This window comes from Calliphora vicina, chromosome 2 (assembly GCF_958450345.1).
Source record: "Calliphora vicina chromosome 2, idCalVici1.1, whole genome shotgun sequence".
Lineage (NCBI taxonomy): Eukaryota > Metazoa > Arthropoda > Insecta > Diptera > Calliphoridae > Calliphora > Calliphora vicina.
The window spans coordinates 68,887,794-68,913,628 of NC_088781.1; the positions used below are offsets into that span (position 1 = coordinate 68,887,794).

At 30.9% G+C, this 25,835-nt stretch overlaps 1 protein-coding gene across 3 annotated transcripts in view; it reads left to right on the forward strand.

The window, feature by feature from the left end:
• CLIP-190 (Cytoplasmic linker protein 190) overlaps nt 1–25,835 on the forward strand; it is a 114,354-nt gene that overhangs the window by 87,514 nt on the left and 1,005 nt on the right. The window contains exons 9-11 of one of the 3 annotated variants that reach the window (XM_065501090.1): nt 3,473–3,583; nt 21,882–21,948; nt 22,009–25,808. In XM_065501090.1, the coding sequence (XP_065357162.1) occupies nt 3,473–3,583; nt 21,882–21,948; nt 22,009–25,808 (3,978 nt within the window). Of the gene's footprint in view, nt 1–2,511; nt 3,367–3,472; nt 3,584–21,881; nt 21,949–22,008; nt 25,809–25,835 lie in introns of those variants that run through there. The other 2 variants (XM_065501087.1, XM_065501089.1) reach the window with 2 other exon arrangements.

Here is a 25,835-nt window from a genome sequence, read left to right on the forward strand (position 1 = left end):
CCCTATTATGTTGTTAATAAATCCCCATGTGATGATCAAAAAATTCTGAAATTTGTTTAACAAAATTTTTAAAAATTTGAAATTGGAGTTTTGAAACTGCCGTTAAAAAAATTTAATTTTTTTGGTCATACCTGCGAATAGGTTAACGGTATCCTACGAGGACAAAAACTCATATACAAGTAAATATGGATATATTTTAAGTAAAAATAAGCTTTTATTTTAATATTTCTCAAAATATGTTAATTTTGTTCATAAATTTCTTGTTCTAGTGGCATGAGACACGTTAATGGCCTGGCGATTTTTTAATAACTTTAACATTTTTTCACCAATTTTTGTCTTTTATATCTTATTATAACGACAATTACGTACACATTTCGATTCTTTTAAATTAAATTGTAAAAGTCATTATTTAATGGCAAAATTTTTACAAAAACTGAAATAATTGCATATTTTCCCCTTATAAATGCACCTCAAAACTTCAGCGTCGTTGCGCCACCAGTTAACGTTATCCTATCATCCTAATATTTTACACAATATGTTTCTACAATACATAGAACAATTCTAGAGGGGGGGACGGTCAAAATTCGCAATTTTATTTTTTTGGAGCACTCTAATGTACCTACTTACATACATACATACATACACATCTGCTCAAAATAATAGATACACCAAAATTTATTTTTTAAAAACGAAAAAAAATAATGGTATATTGTAAAATTATAAAAAAAATTCAGTAAATTTTTATTTATAGTTAAAAGGAGAGTAAAAAACAAAAACAAAATATTTCATAATTAATAATAAATATTATAAAGTAAATTAAATTTCTTAAATTTCGAAAAATTTGGTGCTCATAATAATAGATACATTTTTAAAAATTCTTATTAAACAAAAGCTAATAAATTTTATCTTAAAAAAATTAGTTTATTATTAAAGTAAAGCTAGTATCCAGTATATCCACCTTTGTTTTGTAAAACTTTCTCCACTCTTCTGGGCATACTGGATATCAAGTTCTGACACTTCTCCAATGGAATCTCGTACCATATTTTTTGCGTTTTCTCCCATAAATCGTCTTTATTTTTGAAAACTTCCTTCGAAAGCCTTATCTTTAATTCACTCCACAAGTTTTCTATTGGGTTTAAATCAGGGGATTGGCTGGGCCAGCTTAAAACAGGTACGTTATTCTCCAAGAACCAGTTTTTAACTAATCTTGAACTATGTTTTGGGTCGTTGTCCTGCTGGAATGTCCATATTAATGGCATATTTTCCGATGCATATGGAAGCATTACGTTTTCCAATATGTCTCTATACCCACTAGCATTCATGGTATCTTCTATTCGGAATATCGGACCAACACCATTCCATGAAAAGCAACCCCAAACCATTATGTTTCCCCCGCCATGTTTTACCGTCTTTTTTGTAAATTTAACGTGGAATTCTTTTCCTTTTGGTCGGCGTACATTTCTTTGGCAGTCGTTTCCAAACAAATTTATTTTTGTTTCGTCGCTCCATAAAATATTTCTCCATTTTTTTTTCGCCTTCACACCCGGACCATTGTAAGTGCTCTTTAGCAAATTCTAATCTTGTCTTGATATTTTTTTTGCGCATTAGTGGCACTTTTCTGGCAATTCTTCCCGGCAATTTAGCTTGTAAAAGACGACGACGAACTGTTTGTGGGCTGATTTCGTTACATAGCTCCGCAGAAATAGCTTTCGATGATATGAAAGGGTCTTTTTTAACCATAAGGACGATCCGCCTATCTGTTTCTGGACTGGTTTTCTTTGGTCTACCGCGAGTTTCTCTTTTTTGTTTTTTAGATAAAGCATTTTGGACAAAATGTAAAGATCTTCCTATGCTCTTTGCTATTTCCCGTAATGATTTTCCTTGATTTCTCATCGTTTGAACAATTTTTTTCTCATCTTCGGTACAATGATGATTTCGTCCCATTTTCTTCAAAAGAGTCCTATTTTTTATAAAATTGTTGCTAAAATTTAAATTATACTTACTGTTTCACGTAAATAGGAACAAAAAATTGCACAAAAAAAAATTGTATATAAACAAATTACAAATTACTGATGTGTATCTATTTTTATGAGCAAATAATTTTTTGTAATTCAAATAAATTCGTTTTTAAAAATCAACATGAAAGCAAATAGTTGCCAGATTTTTGACTGACATGACATTGCCAGATTGAAATTTTAATAATATGATGTATTCTTAACGCTTGCGAGGAAATTTTCAATGTTACCGCCATTTAAATTTTTTCCAATTAGGTGTATCTATTATTTTGAGCAGATGTGTACATACATGTACATATGGATGTATTTGTATTTTGACGTAATCTGTGTGTGCGTTGAAATCAGCTCTGAAAGTGAAATGAAAAGTTCGAGTGAAAATCGCAAAACTGAATTTTCTTTTGTTATCTATCGTAATTTGTATATTTTTCGTTTTCTTTTCGTAATTGGTTGTTTTCAACGCATTTATATTTACATTTTCTTATTCACATTTCTATAGAAAGTACTTAGCGATGCTGATCGTTGGGCCAGACTCATTGCACGTCGTAGTTTTCGTTTGGCTGATCTGCGCCGGGAGTTTCGTGGCTGGAGTGGAAACCATGAGAAACATTGCATTCTCCATAGTGTCCTAACGCCTCTACGCATTAAGTAAACGATGCACACAATGTATATTTTTGTAATCTCGCACGAAGACTTTAACCGGAAACCTGGCTTTAAATTTCTTTTAACATTGTTGTTGATGTAAGAGTAGGAATGAAAACTGAAGGAGACCCTGTACCTCGTAGTGCTCAAAATAAATATTCAAATAATCGAGTATGAAACCGATATTGGATAATCTTTCAAATAGACTTTTAGATTTTTCCTCCCCCCCAAAAAAAAAACCCAAAATCCTCACAGATGACGTTGAATGATGGCCGCCGTAAACCAAACAACCAAAATATATAAACCAAATTTCTAAATTGGTTTCAAACGAAATTACATATCTCTTGTACTTTTTTAATTTTCTTTTTTGCAGAAAAAAAAATTTAAATTAAAAAACAATTTGTTACTGCCCTGAGAGCAGATTTATGAAACTATTTACTTCAACTACGCTAAATTACTTGAACTATAATTCTATAAATAATTCTAAACATTTTGATTATTTATAAGCGATATAAGCGAATTTTATTGCTTCTGTTATATTGTATATTTTAAAACTATTATTATTATTATTATTATTATTATTACTTACTTATTATACACATTTTTATATCAATATTTAATTATATAACTACATACATATATGTATGTATGTATGATTCTTTGTTTATATGTATTAATAATACTTATTAATATTTAATTATAAAATGAAAAATACATATAAATTTAATTTACGAAAAAAAATACTTGCATTTTTATTTATTGAACAGAAAACAAAAGTATTAATTGATTTTTTTTTTATTTTCCCCATTATTTTTTAGCTTAAAACTTATATCGCTCTTTTGGAGCGTCAGTTGAGTGAGGAACGTAAAAAGGCCGAAGATTTACAGTTCTCAATAGATGAGGCCACATTTTGTGGTGACGAATTAAATGTAAGATTTTGTATCCATCAATATTATTCGCCCTATTTCAATGGATACACAGATATTTTATTTGTATAATTAAGTTTCGTGTGAAAAATTTAACGCGTAGGGGGTAGACAGGGAACTGATGTTTATATTAAATCAGTTCCATCATTACTTATTTAATTTGTTTACTAGTGTCACATTTTTACCAGCAGTTTCAACGGACTCAGATAATGATGTATGCATAAAATTGGATCAATGTATACCTTATTTCAGCATAAACAACTGTTACGGTAAAAATAATGATATTCGTCATAATCCGAAACTTTCCTAATGTATTATTATATTCCAACATAACATAATTATATTAATTTCAAAACATATGTATTTCAACCATATTTCCAAAAAAACCTTTTCATGATGAGCTTTTTCAAAATTTAATTTTGTAAATTTATCTTGAAGAAGATCGAACGTTAAAAACTAGTTATGTGTTATTAATCGATTAATTATAATTTGTGATTAATCTGAAATTAATGGATTAATCAGTAATTAAAATGTTTACTATTAAAATTTGAATAGTTTTTTTTTCATTGTTTAAAGGAAGAATTATACATTAAAACAAGTAAGAAAGTAGGAATATGATACCCTACACCAATATAATTATGGACCAATCGCCATAAAATTAGGTGGCATGACTTCTGCATATATGAAACCTATTTGTGTTGAATTTTATTTGAATATCAAAATTTTTAAGAAATCTACACTCATTAAAATGATTTTCGGAAGTGGGCATTATATGGGAGCTATGACTAATTATGGACCGATCGTTATAAAATTTAGTGACATGACTTTTGTATATATATAAACTATACCAATATTTTTAAGAGATTTATGCTAGTTAAAGTGATTTTCGGAAGTGGGCCTATAGGGTAGCTATGACTAATTGTGGACCGATCATCACAAAATTTGGTTAGGCGAGTTTGACTTATATGAAACTCATTTTTGCATAATTTGGTTTCAATAGGCTCCGTCCAAATTTTATCGAATTATCTTTGAAATTGCGACCTGTAGTTTGATTACAAGGTTTACATGGACGGACAGACGGACGGACATCGCTAAATCGGCTCAGAAAGTGATCCTGGGGACAATATTTTCGTATGTTACAAACATCAGCACTAACCCTATATACCCTCCCCACTATGGTGGTGTAGGGTATAAAAACAAGTAAGAGAGCTATATTCGGCTGTGCCGAATCTTATATACCCTACACCAAATTATACTTAAAAATAATTTTTTTTTAATATTTTTAGGTAAACAAAACTTTATTTTTTTCGAAATTTTTTTTTGAAAAAAGTTTTTTCCAAATTTTTTTTTTAAATTTTTAAAAAAAAAACATATTTTTGAAAAAAAAAATTGGGTTAAAACATTTTTTTCCGATTTTGGCCCATTGTAGGTCCAACTTACTATAGTTTTATATACATCGTTGCAATGGACTTTGAAATATCTATCATTAGATATCCATATTGTCTATATTAATGACTTAGTAATCCAGATATAGATCAAAAATAGGCCAAAAATTGAGGTTTTCCCGTTTTTTTATATCTCCGCCATTTGTGGCTCGATTTTGCCGGAAGAATTCCCGACATATTGATTTATGAATCACGTATGTAAGTTATTTAGGGGCTACGGAAAGTTGATTTCAACATTCAGATGGACATGGCTATATGACTTCGCTATCTATACATATATACTTTGTGGTGTCGCAAATGAAAAATGTAGGAATTACAAACTGAATGACAAACTTATATATACCCTTGCCACTCATGGTGAAGGGTATAAAAACAACACAAAACTCAAATTATTAAGTAGACACATAGAGACCGGATTCTTAAAAAATGCGCTTTTATTAACATATACTGGCGCCACCTAGGTTATCACTTAGGTTTTTGACAATTATGTCTCTATAACTCAAATTACCCAATATGATTTTAGACATCATTAAAGTCTAAAATGGTTATACATATATACAATTCAGAACAAACATAAGTATAAACCTCAATACAAAATATTGTGAGAACCGACCCATAATTGACCACAGCTTACATTTAAGGTCCACTTCCGCGAATCACGTGCTCAAATCTCACAGGTATTGATATAGAATTCGACTCAATATATTAATTTATCATAACTCCTATAAAAGGCCCGCTTTTGAAAATAATGAAATAAATTTGATTTACTATTTTAGTCTTCAGCTACATTCTAGTTTAAATTAAACAAGCATCCGAGAATATTTATAATATGTAATATAAAAGAACTATTAACTTTTTCAGCACAGAAAAAATAAAATTTCGTATTCAATCACAAAATTTATAAAGCCAAAGAAATGTTTTATTGAAATACCAATCACGAAATCGAACACAACAATTTGTAAATTTTTTATTGAAACAATAATAGTTTTTCTTATTAAAAAAACTTAAACACATAATTGGGGGATTCACACGGTCTGCTATTAAGTCATAATGTCCTAATAGTTTAAACAAATTGTTGTTGTGCTGTAAATTGTTGTCGACACAAAGTCACGTCGACATCAAAAAAATTATATACATATGTTTCGTCGATATCGATAACAATTTGTTTAACAATTATTTAAGAGCGCATCAATAAATGTAGAACTCATGTATGTATTTGTTACAAGAAATGGTAAAAAGTTTAAAATAGTCGGAAAGTAAAAAAATTTTCAAAAAAAGTCGTAAAAACGAAAAAAGTCGAAAGTTCGAAAAGTGGACTTTTTGAAAAACGAAAGAACCTCGGCATGTGAGTTTGAATTTTATTGTGTCCACATCGCACAACTTTGTTTAATTAGCTTCCACAAACTTTGATACCTATTGAATAGCGCAACTTTTTGGGTCAACTTATAAGCGTTCGTAAACTGGACCGATTTTAAAAAAGGATTTTTTTTTGCAAATATTTGTATTTTTTCCCAAAACGACACATGTAATATGAGGTATCATTAGAAAGGCGGGTTCAAGCCGCATCTAACAAAATATACGTCATATACAATATATATAATATTGGGATTCTCCGGCTGGATGAAATCATGAAGCGATTTCAATAAGCTTCGTCCTTGGGCCAAAACAGAATTTTCATCATGTTTATGTTTGATAATGTGTGATCTTGAGATCTTAATCGTTAATCTATGAAAAATTAATGTAGAAACTAGTTTCTATTGAAATTTCCAATGATCAACATCTTTATTTAACATTAGAAATTATTGGTTTTATTTATTTTTCTATATTTTTGTTTTATTTTTATTATTATTCAATTACAACACAATTACATCAAGAATATGCAGGTGTTCTCATATAGCTGTTCTGTTTTATTGGATATTCTTAAAGTAACAACTTCAAAAACTCCTAAGTAGCAAATGCATGTTTATTCTTGATCGTCCAAATACCATGTAGACCAATTATCTCTCCGAATCACATATATGGATTTAAAGTGGTATCGACTTTTTAGTGCATATTTTGTTATATTTGACTTCAAAATGCATATTTATATGCAAATTACCCCAAGTTCTAATAAGAGGCATTATATTGTCTCAATAAAAATTTTTGTTTGTCGAATTTATTAGTTTTTATTATCTTTCGACATCGAGATACTGACAGTATATCCTATTCATTTCGCTATGAGTAATTGAAAATTATCATTTCAAAATATTTGACTTCAAAAAAGTTTAGACAATTTTTTAAAGTATCAAAAATTCATTAATTGTATCAAAAATATTAATATTTGTATCATTGTAATTTCGATTTATAAGAGATTTCGTTACCGAAATATTTTGTAACTTCATATTTGTTGCAATTACGGGCATAAGTATCAAATAATACAGTACATCGACTATATAAGTAAAAACAGTTTTGAGAAGAGTTTCGGTTTATGATATTATATCAGAAATTTAAAACATCTACTATTAAAAATAATAAAATAAATAAAATAAAAAATTCAAAACAACGTATCATCAAGTGCACGATTTTCTTAAACAAAATAATGCATATGTTTTGAGTAATTAATTAATAAATAGTAATTTACCTTATTTTAAGTAGTTTCCTAGTATTTTTTATTAGATTTGTTTAAGTTGAATTTCTTTATTTTGCACGATATGGACTTCTTCCCCTAAAATGGGCTAGTATGATTTAAGATTACATGAAACTCATCTGTACAACATTTTGGTTCATTTTTATTTATTCGCTTTAATGTATTTTTCATTAGTGGGCGTTTTATGGGAGATATGATCGTTATAAAAATCGGTGACATGAATTCTGAATACATATATGAAACTTATTTATGTTAAATTTTATTTGAATACCGACATTTTTAATAGATTCAAATTATTGAATTATGAATCGATCGTCATAATATGAAGTGGTATGATTTATATGCCGACATTTTTTAGAGATTTATGTTCGTTAAAGTGAGTTTCGGAAGTGAGCCTTATATAGAAGCTATGACCAATTATGAACCGATCGTCATAGGTGGATATATGGAACTTATTTGTGTTGAATTTTATTTGGATACTAAATTAAGATATTTATGAGAGCTTAAATTTATTCAGAGAGGAAAAATAATGGATCGATTCTAACTAAATTCAATAAATTTCGTCCTTGGGCAATAATAAAGTTTGTTCAAAATTTTGTCGAATTTTCTTTGAAACTGCGACCTGTAGTTTGATTACAAGGTTTGTATAGTGGTATACTTTATGGTAGGTGTTTTGACAATATGTTTGCACTTTACAAACACCAGTATTTTACATTCACAAATTTTCATACCTATCACACGGTATGTAAAAGTTTACTTGTGGATCTATTCTCAACTTATTGTAGTTACATTAAATAACATACTTACATATCGTCACCTAAAATTCATAATAACTTTTTATCATATGCAGTGATGCCAATTTAGCCCTTTTGTGGCTAAATTTAGCCCTTTTTAATCTTGTTTAGCCACAAAAAAAGTAATTTAGCCTTTAGCCATTTTTTTAGCCTTTTTTATTTTCATTTAGCCATTTTTATGGATAATTCAAAATACATATTGTATTCTTGCATGGTTGCTCCAAATTGTGTTTCTGTAACTTTTGATATTTTTGTATTTTTTTAATGTACAGATAACTTTTAATGTACAGATAATCATATATTAGACTCATAAATATAAGGAGGTAAAATGAAAACGACTACAAAGATTTAAATAAAAATTTTAATTAAAATGCCATAACTAATATAGATAAAATTGGCGTTATTTGGATTAAAAATTTTAATATTAAAAAATGATTTACGCTCTGTTCCGGGCGTTAATAAAATTATATATAGGGTTAAAGAGAATACTTTTAACTTTATATGGGCGATGTATTTTTTGATCCTTAAAAGTTAGGGTCATCTTAAATTAAAATTTGACGGTTTTTAAAGACTACAATCCAACCAATTGAGAAAGAAAAATTCAGTTCATTATCGATAATAGTTTAGCTATGATTATTTATAAAAAACTTGCCTGGGAGCACTTTGCAGACCAGGTGATAAATATGAGATTTTAAAAACATCGACATATGATATACGTGTGATATACGTTATTTTAAAGTTAAAGATCAACATTAGGTTGTCCCGAAATTTTTTTTTTATTTCGCTAACGCAAGACCTCCTTAAATTTGCGTAATTGATCGTAGATTACCAAAATAATTTTAAAAATAAAATTAAACTATATCTTTAGAGCTCTACCGATCTTCAAAGTTTTGAAAAGTTGTTATTTTCATGATTATATTTCGCTATCCTTAAATTCGACACATATTATAAATATGCCACGACTATATATAAAAACGACACTACGAATTTGCTAGATACAGTGGAGTTCGTTTATAACGTACACCGGTTATAACGAATTTTTTATAAAAAAAAATCCTGACCCAAAACATTCACTTTCAAATTATATACCAATTATTAAATATTTTATTTTCTTGTACATTAATTGCAAGTATAAAATATATCAATAAAATAAATTTGTATCTCGTTTTTTTTAAGAATACGGTTCAGGCTTGTAAAAACGTTTTCAAAAGTAGAGCCCTCAAAATGGCATGTAATTCGATTTTTATTACTTTAACGTAATCTGTGTAAAATTACGCAAATTTTGATACCTCTTGTGAAAGTGTAGCTCGAAAAAACATGTTTCTCATCCAACGACGGGACAGCCTAATCAACATACAGGAATAAATAATCTTATTTCTTTCATTTGAACGTGTGTTATATTCATACATTTTTGTTTGTCTATTCGGCATAGCCAAATGTAACATTCTAAGTTATTTTTTTGTGTCAAATGTACATACATACACAGAGAAAACAGATTCGTGATAGCAACCGAATTTGTTGCCAATCGAATGATTCGGTTGCACATATAGAATTTTTCAGTTCTAACAACAGAAAGTCAGTTGATGAAGAAGAATTTCAGTTGAAGCAACCAAACTTTAGTTACCCCTTATAAAATATTGTAGTCACAACTGTAAAATTCGGTTTTCTCTGTGTATGTATTTTTTAAATTAAAAATGTTAGCCCTTTTTTAGCCTTTTTTTCTAAGTATTTAGCCCTTTTTGTTCACCAAGAATTGGCCACACTGATCATATCGACGCCTCCATTCTATAACGTTCTAAGTGTACTTAGAACGTTTTTAATCTTCTTCTCTAATTTAAAAACTGTCAAAATTTGGTTAAGATGGGCCGATCTGTTCCGAAGTTATAAGCATAAATCTACTTAGACTACACATATAGTCGTAAGAATTTTCCATTCTAAAATGTAGTAAGTACACTTAGAATACTTTTGCTTGGACTATTTTAAATTGACTTGAAAACTAAGTTGACTTAGTATGTTATGAAAGGGATATTTCTTAACGTTGTGTTTTTTATGTGTATTTGGTATGTTCATATGTATACTTAGGTGATTAAGTTAAAAACAATAGACCTATCAAAAACATGCTAAGTAAACTTAGATGACCAATAGCCAATATTTTCTCCGTGCTAAAACATTCTATATCATTTTTAGCTATGATCCAATTCAAATTCATAAATTCAGAAAATACTATAAAAATTCTACTCAAATTCTACTAAAAACAGTGAAAGAACAAATGGCGTATCTTATATAGTTTACGAGATATCTCGTGAAAATTTTGAGAGCTCGTAACTCAAAACTCACTTTTTTGACTTAGAATGTTATAGAATGGAGGCGTCGATATGTGTAAAAAATTTTAAACTTTTACCAAATTATACTTCAAACATTTTTTTTGGAAATATTTTTATTTAAACAAAATTAATTTTTTTTTAAAAAAATTAAAAAAAAAATTTTTTTTTCCAAATTGTATTTTAATTTTTTAAAATTTTTTTTTTTTTAATTTTTAAAAAAAAGATTTGATGAAAAAAAAACTTACTATAGCCTTATAAACATCGTTGCAATGGACTTTGAAATATCTATCATTAGATATCCATATTGTCTATATTAATGACTTAGTAATCCAGATATAGATCAAAAATATGGCAAAAATCGAGGTTGTCCCGGTTTTTTTCTTTATATCTCAGCCATTTCTGGGCCGATTTTGTCGATTTTAAATAGAAACCCAGCCGGAAGTATTCCCGATATACTGGTGTATGAATCACGTATGTAAGTTATTTGGGGGCTACGGAAAGTTGATTTCAACATACAGACGGATATGACTATATCGACTTCGCTATCTATAACGATCCAGAATATATATACTTTGTGGGGTCGCAAATTAAAAATGTAGAAATTACAAACGGAAGGACAAACTTATATATACCCTTGCCACTCATGATGAAGGGTATAAAAATGGAAAATATCTTATCAATTGGAATGTCGTCAATTGTATTTGACATTTCTAAAACTTTCGGATGCTCCGATATAATAACTTTATCCCAAAATAAAAGAGATTGTTTTAAATTTCAAAAATAAATTTTGTTGTAGAATGATTCGGCTCGGAAATCATATCATTGCTCTAAGTACGTAACATCATTTTTTAAATATTGATTTGCTTCTAGTTTTAAAGTTTTTGTTTCGCGAGATGAAATATTTTTTAAAATAGTTACAACTTTGCTTCCATATTTTAACAAATTTTAAGGCTATTCTAGGGCTAACACTGCTGAATGAATTTCATGCATTACGTTATACATAAAATACAATTATGCCTCTGACAAATCTTAATCCATATATTTTTCATCATCATTTTAACAATTCCCCATGTAACATTTCGACAAGCGTTTATCGGACAGCAAATAATTCTGAGTCTCTAGAAATGTGTTAATTTGTATTTTTACATAAAATACACAGAAAGAAAAAAAATAGAAAAATAATTAAATTCTTGAATTAACTAAAAAGTAAAAAGTAACTCGAATAATATGGTTGAGCCATACAACAATATTTTCAATATAATATAATCATAGAAATAACGCTTTTAATCTAGATATCTAAGCCTACCATTATATGTATATGTATATCCAGGACCTAAATTCAAAAGTCTCTATCTTTGATTTTTACGAAAATTACTTTTTGATGGTAAAATGTTCAGTAAAACAGCCCTCATATATGGTGTGAATTTCATAACAAACTTATTTTTTTTTGTTTTATTTGCATTTTTGTTATGTCTCTATGTTATACAATTAACTTTTTCCGAATGCAAAACCCTCTATCTTTTCAAATAATTAATTTTCAAATACTTTTTTGGAATAATTTCTTCTTGCAATTCATGTTTTCTTACTAATTATTGCATGGCTGAACATGAATTTTACATTTTTCAATTATTTATGAATTACTATGATAATATTTTACTAGGGTATTCGAATTATTCGATTTTTCTCTTGTTCGAATAAAACGAATAATTCGAAGAGATTTTAACTTGTTCGAATAATTCGATCACACGTTTAAAATTAATCGAATTATTTGAATAATTTAATTTTTTTTAAAAAAGTAAAGAATGAAGTTTTGATGTCGGTTTTTTAATATTAAAGAAAAACAAAAAATAAAGTTAACAATTCAAATATTGATAATGTTAAAAAACATTCAAAAACAAAGTCCATCATTAAATTTTCAACAGAAATATTCTGATCAGATTAACTCCCGAACAATCTACAAAACAATTGACTAGCAAACCCATTGATTTCCGTTTTGGAGCTATGCTTTATACAATTTTAGCTAGTTGGACATGATCCTAAATTCAAATACAATATAAACGTATTAAGAACTTTTGTATGTCGTTCATTATGTCGGGTTTTAAATTGAGTAACTAATTCTTTAGTAAATTAATTATTCACTATTTCTAAATTATTTATAACAAATTGTATTATACATCAAGCTCTATCAACGTTGCCGAGTCTTTGCTTAATAAAGTGGTCTTGGGGAATTACACAATAAAGGAAATCTGTCCAAAGTTTGATATCATTGTCAGTGAACGTGGCTAATTTGAAGTAGGGCAGTGTATGATTGAAGCATTTACAAATACGCAAAAAGTTTATTACCATGTTAGACAAAGATGTTCAACGATATTCAAAATCATGTATAAGACGAACTCCATGATTTTCTTGCAACAAAACGTTAGTTTACAATATTTGTGTTTATCATTAAATACTAGTTGATAGCCCCGCCCCGGCTTCGCCCGGTAGCATTTACTAATGTAAGGTAGCGCCACACATGACAAATATTTGATGAAAAAGACGTAACCACTAAATAAATTACATTTGAATTCTTTTATTTATTTCAAAAACTTATTTTACTTAGGATGATTCAAAACAAAACATTTAGTTTTATTTTATTTGATGCTGTTTGATCTTACAAAACACTTGTCAGAGTAAACACGTCAAACAAATTTGTGCTAAAAAAGTGGTTACGCTTTTTTGAAGTATGAAAATGGGCAGCGGAAGATTTGAAGAACTCTATCTGAGCTATTAGAAACAACAAATGGACATTTTTTTCACATCAGTCATTCAATGTCTCCTACGAAGCGAAGAATGTATTGAGGAGCTTCTGGTAAGCTTGATCAGCCGCCAACTTTAACCGAATCCATTGAAGATGATTTAAACAAAACGCAACTCATTTACAAATTAAAATACTATGCATCGGTTAAGTTGTTTAGCATACAATATTAACAGAACATGTGAATAAATGTTAGTAATATCATTACTAACTTTATTATAATTCAATAATAACACTGACCAACAGCATTTTTTGAACAGAATAGCGACCCTATAATTCTGAAAGGGCATGTTGAGTAGAGCATTCGGATTATAAATACATTTTTGGCGATTTTTTTAAAAAATGTGAGACCCAAGGTGGCGTGCAATTTTGCTAATTAAGCGTAAAGTGCTTTATCCACATCTTTGGTGTCTTTGGTGACCCCCACTGAAATTTTCCGGCAAACATTTTAGTCGAATATTTCAATCCTTAAATGTCCTTTTCATTTTCTCGAAAAAAGGGTCAATTGACCCCTAAGGAGAGGAGCTAGAGGGTTAAGATCTTCCACAAAAATGATCCCCATAAAATTCCACAATATAACTCTGACAATAAGAATTCTCTTAGACATTAACTTACAACATTTTTTTCAGTTAGTATACTGCTCCCTTCGATCAAAAAATGAAAATTTTGACCCACTGTAAAAAAAATTCCGACCAGGTGGACTATAAGTTTATTCTACAAAAATGATCTACTCAACATGACCTTTCAAAATCATAGGGTCGCTATTCTGTTCCAATCAAAAATTCTCAATTTGTTGGACAGTGTAATTATTTAATTATTGAATAATTATTAATTAGGGATAATTAACTGTATGAGATATACAATTAGATTTATAGGAAAATGCGATATTTTCCTAAAATAAAAGAGAGAAACCAGGGATTGGTTGTAGAGGAGATATTTGGGATAAATTGTTTATTGGGAAACACGAGATGGGGAATTTTGTTTCTTAGGAAACACGAGATGTGGATAAATTGTTTCTCAGGAAGAGAAGTTGTATCTTAGGAAACACGAGATGGGAATAAATCTTATAGGGCAAGATAAATAAAATGATTCCAATTGTAGTTTGATTCCAATGACTTACATGTTATTTAATATAAATTTTATTAAAAGTTCTGATATGAGTTGAGTCTTCTGATTGAGATGTCTGGACGTCTTCAGCTAAAAATCGGTAATAGTTATAAGAACTTAACTTATTTCAAATGGAAGTTCTCAACCAAAAGACTCGTTTAATTATGAAACAAAAATTCATTTTACATTGTGGAATATGAATACAAAAAGAAATCACATTAATTCACAATAATTCACAATAATTCCAAGGCTGAGATTACTATATAATTTTATAATAAAAAATATCAAAATTAAAATAATGCTTAAAGTGTTACATCTTTCAACAACATGGCTTGTTTATGGGCTTTTTGTATTTTTCCCAAATTTCTCTAACACATGAACTTAAAAGACTTTTTTACTTTCATGGATGTAAACCTAACACTTGAAGTAGAACACCAGCTGAGAACTGTTCCAATCGAATTAAGATTTTAAAAATTATAGTCAAATAAAAAATAGGTATACCACATTACCCGAACTTACTATATATTCTTTTGAATCGATATTCTTTATATGTTTGGAAGTATAATTTATTTCAATAGCCTAGATATATGATTTTTAGATCGCATCCAATATAAATTGTGACAGTATTGTTACATAACATATCGAAATATTTTATGACGATCTAGCTGCATCCGTTCGTCTGTTGATCTGTTGTTAGCACTATAGAGCCTCAAGAAAAGGACGTAGGGGGATACAAATTTTACCAAATATTCGTTGTTGATCAGAAATGTTTTGTATTGAAAATCGGTCAAGTGGAACAAAATGTGAGACAACCTCCAAAAATTTGGATATTTTTAAGAAATTCTTTGCTATTTTCTTTAAAAATATTGCAGATCTTTTTTATAAAAAAAAACAAACTCTGTGGTAAATTGAAATAATCGTATATAAATGCCTATATAATAGCAGTATCCATATACAATTCAACCATAAGTACTATGTAAAAAGAAATTACAAAATGAACTAGTTTTTGCTATTTGAAAAAACGGTCAAGCGGAGCACCCAGCGGGTTAACCTAATTCGGGTACTCTGAATCTAGTGGTGCTAACCGTTTTTTTAGATTAGCTCTTGTTTTCCAGATATACCGTTATTTCGAAAATGGAGTAGGTTGCACAACATACATATATTCGCGTAACTCAAAAACAGTTCAGTTTATCGAATAAGCTTCATGACCGATCTTGTTAAAAAATTGTATCTGAATTACTATCCAATAGGACTAACCCTGGTGCAAATTTCGTCCCGATCGGAAGACATCGATTTCAAAAGTTGGATCACTATATATAATTCGATAATTCTATGAATATCGGTCCATAGCGGGTCATAGTTCCCAAAGTTTTACACAGATAAGTAATATGTATGCACAAATCAAACTGTGGAATTTTGTGTATATCGGTCTCTTATAAATATCATAATCAGTTTTAAATACTATATTAAAAATCATCATGTGCACAAGAATCGCCGCACCTAATTTTGGTCAACTACCGTTACCAAAATAAGTACAATTACCGTTAACGATATTTTATAAATAATTTTAAATTATACACAGAAAATACTTATTTTCGTATTCTAACGTAAAATTCATAAAGTCAAATAAATAAGTATTTTTATTTAACAAATACATCCCAGTATGCAAAATGATTCGAAGTTATGTCGAAAATGAATCATTTTTTCGTAAAATTTTATCGATATCGACTTCGATATAACGTCGAGAATGTGCGTGTTTTCCTAAGTAGAGTGGAGAGCGATAAAGAGTCGATAATTATTTATTATTCTGATTCTAATTTTTATCGATATACTATACCTTTTTCGGTATTAAAAATGTTCTAAGTTGATTCGATTTCGATTAAATATATGAACAATTTCGTATATTTTATACCATCGAGCAATTTCTTCTTGAAATAATGCATATTCAATACCTTTATTATTATCCAAAAATGTTGCGTTAGATGTGTTTTCATTTTCAAATGCAATAAACTCTGCACATATTTCTGATGTTTGCTGATTATAAAGATTCGAATTGTCAAAAACAACATCAATAATTGGCTGTGCTTTTCTTTTGATCCATTTATCGTGTTAAACAATATTTTTATGAATATGTTATTGATAGGATAAGAAATAAAATTTTATTTTCTCACAAATTGATAAAAGAATAATATGTATGTATATGAATTTGTCAATTTGTGCAAAAATACATTTTTACATTAAAAAAAAACTCGAACATTATTCGCCATTTCTATAAAATATTAAAATACGATATTCTAAAAAATGTAGATTGGATAGAGCATCATAATAAATTCATATTTTCGATTTTAATTCGAAATAAGTTCGATAAAAAGAACTGACTCGAAATGTTGCATACTGGGTATGAACATTTCTTCGTTTTATTCGATTATTCTACAAATAATTGTTCGAATTATTCGTTATTCGAAAATGGCTATTTTTAAATTGTTCGAATAATTATTAGTAAGAAATTATTCGATTAATCGAACGATCATTAGTCGAATGAATACCCTAATACACATACATACGATCTCTTACCCTTCGGGTTATCGTAATGGATCCATTTTTCATCGCGTTCAAACGTCATTTCGGACATGCAATATCGTCTTTCAGGGTGTCTCCTCTTCAATTCATATGATACCCAATTTCCCTGCATTTGGATGAATCCTGATCGCTGGTCAAATTTATCACTCTTTATATTTTTTGTGTACATTAATATGGTAAAAAAATGTTTATATAAAATCAATCCATTAATACGCCGGGTATCCGCTAGTAATACATGTTTTAAGGAAATATTGGAATTTTATTATCATCTACTGATATCAAAACCGTTGCTCCATTGCCATTTAAGACAGTTGAGACGATTAAAATAAAAAAATGTGCTCAGTCGAGTAATAGCAAATGTGCTAAGGTCCTAAACTGTAAAACAAATATACATACAGTAGCGAGCATAAAAACTGCAACGCCATGCAATGTGATTTTCAACAGCACTGATTTTGCTCAAAAAGATATCTAATTGTCCACATTTGCTGTTTTTATATTCTTATTGATCATTGGCAATTATAGTATGACATTTTGTCAAATATTTTTTTACATAAGGATAATTATAAAATTTTTAGTAAAAACAGTAAATTTCTACGGAAATTTACTTAATTATTAAAATTTTGAAAAAAAAACTACAACAATGTTGCATTATCATCATTTAATATTAATACAAACAAATTAAAGGACATAAAAATTCAAAACATCCAAAAAATAACAGACTCCTATTCCGTTATACAAAATTTGGATACAATTAAGAATTGTGTTATGATTAGAGTGCCGAAATAATTTTGATGGCTAGTTTTGAATTGGATTTTATTGAAATAAAACTAAAATGTTAGACATTGAAGTAATCAAGGCTGTGTTACCTGATCCATGGAAGGTGACATCATATATTTGATGCTACTCAAACGAACACATGTGGACATTTATGACTATCGCAACCTCCAAAAGATAATTTAATGATGCAAATATAATAAGGAGAAACCAATTCAATAAACCATATATTATTTACAAAAATAAATTAAGCGCCTATGTTTTTCGAAGCAGGCTCTTTATGCTTAAAATGGTGCAGTCGTATGATATGGAAGGTCAATTAACGTAATTTTAATTTATTCGTGTCTGATAGTTTCAATCTGTTACTCAGGCCGTCTGGTCACCGATATTCCCTTAAATATTAAATTAAAATAGTAAAAAATTGCGATAGCAACGTAGGCTAAATATAGGATTATATGAAATAGCAACAGTGTCATATTTAATATTATTTACAGATGTCTTCCGCTGTTTTGGAATTCGTTTACTTACCAAAATAAATGGATATTTGAATATGATTTCATTATTTGTAATTTTTGAAGACCACATTTTTTTTTTTTTTTTGGACCAGCTCTTAGTGGATGACCTCTACTCATGCAAAGCATTGTGTTGTAACTATGAAAATAGGTTATAGGAGGGAGGATAGAGGGAGTAGTGTTTGTGGACACTTGATTTGAATTTTCCTATATTGAAAGTGACAGGAAAGACTTCAGGAGGAAGCTTATTCCGCATACGGGCAGTACGGCTAAAGAACGAATTTTCCCTGTAATGTGTTGTGCGATCCACTGTCCAGTCAACAACGAATTGATGTGCCTTTGCCGAAGAGCGTGTGGATACCCTACTGTCTCCTGTACGCGGTCGAGTAACTCCAAAATAGACTTCGAAGCACCGGTACACATATGAGAGTTGTATTCCATTTTAGGTCGGATATAAGTGGTGTAAATAGTAAGGAGATCAGATGGAGTGAAGTATTTCCTACACCGTTTTAGAAAACCAAGGCAATTGAATGCTTCTTTCGACACTCTAAAAATGTGTTTTGTCCAGCGGACATCGCACTGAATACTCATGCCTAGAACATCAAGAGCTTCTGATTCCTTAATATTTACACAACCCATAAAAACAGATGGAGCAACATGATCTGTTGTGCGTTTGTGGGTTAACATACAACATTGAGTCTTGCGTGCATTGAAATCGACTCTATACGCACAACCCCATTCAGAGATTGTCACAAGATCTTGGTTCAGCGTATCATTCATATTGTGCTCATTGCACCAATCTCCGACAGGCTTGGCCTATAATTGAATGCATATGAATGGCAAATGTTGCTGTCATCTGCAAAAGAGTAGATAGGGTTGGAAGTTTAACGTAGAAGGTCGTTTATAAAAATAAGAAATAGAGTAGGAGAAAGGACAGAGCCTTGCGGTACCCCGAATTGATCTTGAACTCGTTTGATGAAATTCCATCTATAACAAGTCGTATAGTGCGATCTCTGGGAAAGCTCGATATAAATCGAGAGAAGTTATTACCGACACCAAAAGCAATAAGTTTAGCTAAAAGCGCACCATACCATACTCTATCAAACGCTTTAGAAATATCTAGAGCCACCACTTTACTTTCACCAAAACGGTGTATGGAACGACACCATTTTTCCGATACGAAGGCTAGCAAGTCTCTACGAAAGCCATACTGCCGGTCGCTGAGTAAATTGTTGGACTCCAAATATTTCACAAGATGGTAGTTAACCATATTCTCCATAACTTTGGAAAGTGCAGAACAAATTGCTATTGGGCGATAATTTTCAGGGTAGTTAGCCTCTCCCTTTTTAGGAATTGGCGCTACATTAGCAACCTTCCAACATACTGGAAATTTGCCGGCACGATATAAAGTGCTGAAAAGGTTAGCTAATGGACGAGCTAGCGTCGAAGAACACTGCTTCAAGACCAGTGCTGGTATACCATCAGACCCAGGAGACTTATTTATGTTGAGATCCGCTAAAACCCTTTTAACTGCGCGAAAGAATATATCCGGCATAGTAACTGATACTCTTTCGAGCTCGGGTAGTGGTTGATTGCTTTTCGGTTAGTTCGAATTATTTGAAAATAATTCAGCCAAAAGGTTAGCTTTATCAACGGGGTCAGTGAATGGTTGGCCATCCCTTAAAATAGTAGGAATTGATGAACTAATTCTTTTAACGAAGGCGCTGCTCGTGTAGAGATCTCGCCCTTTTGCGTAGCGAATCAGTTTCGGCATTTTTGTTGTTACGCCAGATTCTGAATGCTTCCACTCTAGATCTGATTGTAATTTTGCACTTCTGATTAAACCAGGATTTTTCCATATTTTTAATCGAAATTTTCTTAGATGGAATGAAGCTTTTCATTCCCATCATAATTATGTTCTCCACCATTTTCGACGTGGCATTGACACTATTATCTAAGAAACAAAATTTCCACTTAAAATGCCGAACATGATGTCATATGATTGTGAAAATATTATTAAATTTCAGCACTCTTCTAACACTCAATTATTTGATTTCATTTTCTTAGAATATCTGCAAGATTTTAAATTGGTAAAGAAATAAATAAAAATTCTGAAAATTTTCTTGGTTTTCGAAAAATTCACCACATTGAACAGAAAATGCATCATTCATTAATTCTGTTAACCTTTACAGATTTCATATTCTTGAATTTATTAGTATTAACAGTAAATTACTGTATTGTAACAGTATTATAGTTTTTAGCAATTTTTTATAATTATTTTTTTAAAAATCAAGTCAATTTTCTTAGAGTTGCATTTTTTTTGCTCGCACAATTTTACCACTGTTTTTACTAAAAATTTTATAATTATCTTTACGTACAAAAATATTGGACAAAATGTCATACAATAATTGCCTATGATAAATAAGAATATAAAAAGAGCAAATGTGGATAATTGGATACCTTTTTGAGCAAAATCACATTGCATGGCGTTGCAGTTTTTATGCTTGCTACTCTATGTAGTTTCTTTTGTCTTTTTTGAAAAAGGAGAAAACTAGAACCATCAAACTCAATAAGTTGATAAAAAAGAGCACACAGTGGGGGGCCGAGCCACAATGCCCCAAAGTGGGGCACCTCGGGTATATCAAAAATTAAAAATGATGCCAAATTTTTGTTTGCGATCCGATTTGAAAGATTTTTATATATATGGAATGTACTAGACCATGTACATGTACTAGCCATATATTATCTATTATAGAGTTATTCGCATTTGAAAAGTAAAATTTTATTTTTTTTGCCTACCTTGGTCTGCCATTTTGCTAATAACGGATCCAATTAATGAGACTAGCGGAAAAGAAAAGATATACATATTATATATAGCCATGGGAAATTTTATTAAAATCGGGCTATTCGTTTAGAAGTTACAGATTTATTTCCACTTTTTTATTCAGATCCCCCACTGTGGAGCACTGCCCCATACGTTATACCCCACTTTTTGTTTTCAAATTAGAATGCAACCTAGCGGATTTTGTTTTTGAGTTTGAGTTATCTTTACAAATACTGATTTTTTACTTATAAAATGCCACTCGAACTTTCATAGGATGTTAAAATAAAGCACCAATGCTGATATGTTAAACAATTTTATGTTTCATAATCTAGTTTTTAATATAAAATCAACTATCGATCTTTAAAACATCCGGAAAAAATATATAGTTCCAAATTAGGTGAAACGCTTTAATGCATCTCTCAATTACACAAATAAATTATCTGTTGTATCCCTTAAAATACTTTATAAATTTTTAAATCATAAATATGCTAATCTTAAAGTATTTATGATTTCTTTAGGCTCAAACCCAAGTTTACAAGGAGAAAATTCATGAATTGGAGACCAAAATAAAGGACTTGACATCTGGTAAATACAACGTCTAACAAATCTTATTTTTAATGATCGAATAAATTTTTTTTTTAACAGGAAAAATTACATCAGAGGAAATTACTGCGACGGCAAGTGCGGAAGTTGATGAATTAAAAACCAAATTGCGCGAACAAACTCAACAATTTGAGTCTCAAATTGCTGAAAACCAGGATGAACTGCAACGTTTACAGGAAAACATTAAGTACCTTAAAGATCAGAATGAGTCATTGCAAAAAGAACTTGTGGCAAAGGATGAGAGCCTGGAAAAATTCTCCTTATCAGAGTGTGGCCTCGAAAATATGCGCAAAGAGTTGACAGTTGTTAAAGAAGAATATGAAAAGGAGCGTCAAATAGTTCAGGCAGATTTCAGCACTAGACTGGAGGAAAAATCACAAGAAATTAAACGTCTATTCGATGAAAATGCAACAATTAAAAAATCCTTGGCAACTATTGAGACTGAACGAAATTATTTGGATGATGAATGTCGAATACTACGTGATGAATGTAAAACTCGCAGTACCCATGTGGAGGAAATTAACAATCAATTGGCCAAGATAACTGCGGAATTAGCCATTAAACACGCAGAATGTGTGACATTAGACGAATTGGTCAAGGCCCAACAGCTTGGCAAGGCGGAAGAACAATCTCAACTGGAAGAAAAGATTCAAGAAATTTCTAAACTAAAACAAGACGTTGTAAAATTACAGGAAACGAAGAACACACTCGAAACTAATCTCAAACAAGCACAAGAAGAACTGATAAAGCTGGCCGAACTACAAAGCAGCTTTGAAACGAAACTTAAAGAAGCGCTGAGTCAAGATCAGGAAAAAAACACAGCCATGGTTGTTTTGGAAGCATCTCTGAATGAATTGCGCTTAGATTGCGAAAAGGTTCAAAGTGAAAACAAACAGCTAAATGACACCATTAAAAGCTTGCAGAGTGCTATTGAACATGAGAAGGCCTCTAAAGAATCGGTCACTAAGACACTATCGGAAAATGAATCTTCTTTGGCTGAATGCAATAAAAATTTAGAAATAGCTCAGGGAACTGTTGAAAAACTTAAAAAAGAGTTAGAGGAGACGTTAAAGAATCAGCAGGAAATAATCAATGATAAAACTAATGAAATTCAATTTCTAAAGGAACAACTAGGAAAATTGCAAGAAAAAACTGCGACCCTTGAAGGTGAATCCTCAATTACGGTTCAACAATTAAGTGCCAAAATTAACCAATTAGAAAGCCAAAATAAAAGACTTGAAGAGGATTTAAGAAACTCTACGAATACGATTGAAGATCAACGTCAAAAGTCCATCCAACAAGATGAAGTGATTACTTCAAAATCATCCGAGCTTAAGTCAACCACTACGGCCTTGGAAACCACATCAAAATTATTGGAAAAGCTTAAATTAGAACACGAAGCATCCCTGGCTAGAAGGCAAGAATTAGAAGACGAAGTTAAGAAAATCGAAGAGAAAAGCGGTCAACAGCAATTAGATTTAGGCGATTTAGCCCGCAAATTAGAAAGTTCAAATGCTAAATGTGACAATCTGACATCACAGAATGAAACATTACAACAGGAAATAATCGCTGCCCGTACATCCAGCTCAACCGTCCACAACGAGGTAAAAAAACTTAATGAAGAAATTCAAAATAAACAAAACGAAATTTCTAATTTGATCAGTAGCCATGATAAGGAACGCATTGAGATGACAGCTCAACTGGAAGAGCTACAACAAAAGTTAACAAATAGCATCAAAGACTTCAATGACCTCAAAGATGTTGTCCACAAATCAAAAGAAGAAATCAGCCAAAAAATGCAACAGATCACAGAACTGGAGGAGAAGACCATCAAACAAGAACTTCTCCTTAGCGACAATCAAAGGCACAGAGACAACTTGCAAACCAAATACGAATCTTTGGTCAAGCAAAACGAGTCATTGCAACAAGATTTAACCACCCTTCGTACTACCAGCACCGATTCAAATGCGGAGCTCCTCAAACTCTCACAAGAAATAGCAAACAAGCAGAAAGCTTTCGAAGAACTTATGGATAAATCTAGTGGAGAGCGTGTCACTTTAGAAAGCCAATTGCAAGCTAGTCAACAGCGAATCGACGGCATGTGCAGTCAAGTAGAAATTCTAACGAATGAACTCAAAAATATCACAGAAGAAAGTTTCAATCGGTATGAACTTCTTAAACAGGAGCAGGAGAAATGTGGCAAGCAAGAACTGGAGATGGCAGATCTGCATCGTAAACTTGACAGCTTTGTTATCAAGTGCGATAGTTTGGAGGAACAAAACAAAGCTCTACAAAACGATCTAAATGCTCTACGTCAAGGATCAGCCGGCTCTAATGCTGAAATTGTTAAACTTACAGAAGAACTGACCAACAAACAAAAACTCTTGCAGCAGCTCACAGATAAATCCAATGATGAACGTATTTCACTAGAAAGTCAATTGCAAGAACTCAAACAAAGCCTTCAATCCCAACAATCCGAAATGGAAAGTTTGCGTAATGAGCTAAAGTCGGTTGAAGATGCCAAAAGAGATCAACTGACAGAATTCGAAATTGCGAAAAAAGAACTAGAAGCTAAAGCTCAAGCTGAAGTAAACGAACTTAAAGCTGCGCAGACTGCAAAACAACATACAATTATTGAGAGCTTCGAGGCTCAACTCAAAAACTCCGAACAATCTAAAACATCACTCGACGAGGCAATCAGTAGTCTTCAGAAACAAATTCAACTTTTGCAGGATGAATTGCTTAAATCTCAATTGGACTTTAAGGCAAAAGAGACCGAAATGCAAAAACAAATTGAGGCTTACAAAGCGGAGAAGGAACAACTACATAACAATTTGCAGAAAACACAAAACGAAGGATCGTCAGCGTTAACAAATTTACAAGAAGAAAATTCAAGACTTTTACAAAACATCGAGAAGCTAACGCAAGAACTTAAGGAGAAAGAAAACTCATTTGTTAAAGTTCACAGTGAAGCCGAGCAACTGCGTATTATGCAATCAAATACCAAGTCCGAACTTGAATTGCAAATGCAAAAACTTCAAAATGCTCTCGAGCTTACGAACGCCGATTGTGAACATAAAACAAAACTGGTCGAAGAAGATAAAAGGAAAATCGATGATCTTAAAGCCATGCTGGAGGCCCTCAAACTTTCCAACGAACAAATATCTGCAACCAACGCGGAACTCTCCGCTGCTTTGGAAATTCTAGAACAAGAAAAATGCGAAACTGCCAACATATTTGAACTCTTCGAAATGGAATCGGATCAGAATATGGAAAAATTAATAGAAAAATTATCCAGCCTAAAACAAGAACTTTCTACTACCCAAGAGCTATTACGCACAAAGGAGAGTCAGCTCGAAGAAAGACAGCAACAGTTCAGCTCAACTGATTCAACGCTACAAAATACTCAAACTTCACTAAATGAAGCCCAAAGCAGTATTCTCGAATTGAGAACTCAACTGGACCAATCACAACAGGCCAACGAAGAACTTCGAACTCTACAACACGAATCAGAAGAAAAACTAAAGCAGCAAGAAGATTTAGAGTTCCAACTTGCCGAATATAAGAAAATGGTAGATGAGATGGACGAGACTTCATCTGAAAAATCGACTCTACTGCAAAAACTACAAACTCATATCGCTCAATTGCAGCAAGAAAAGTCGAAATCAATTGAAACAGAACAAGCCTTAAAAATTGAATGTTCGAGTGTGCAGCGAAAACTCGAATTGATGGAAATGGAGAAAACCAAGGAAATCGTAAATTTAAAGCAACGTATTAACGATTTACAATCGATAAGCAAATTGAAACAAAATGGTGCCGCTGCAGATAATTTCGGATTAGAGGTAAATTCATTGTAGTAAATTTATTTA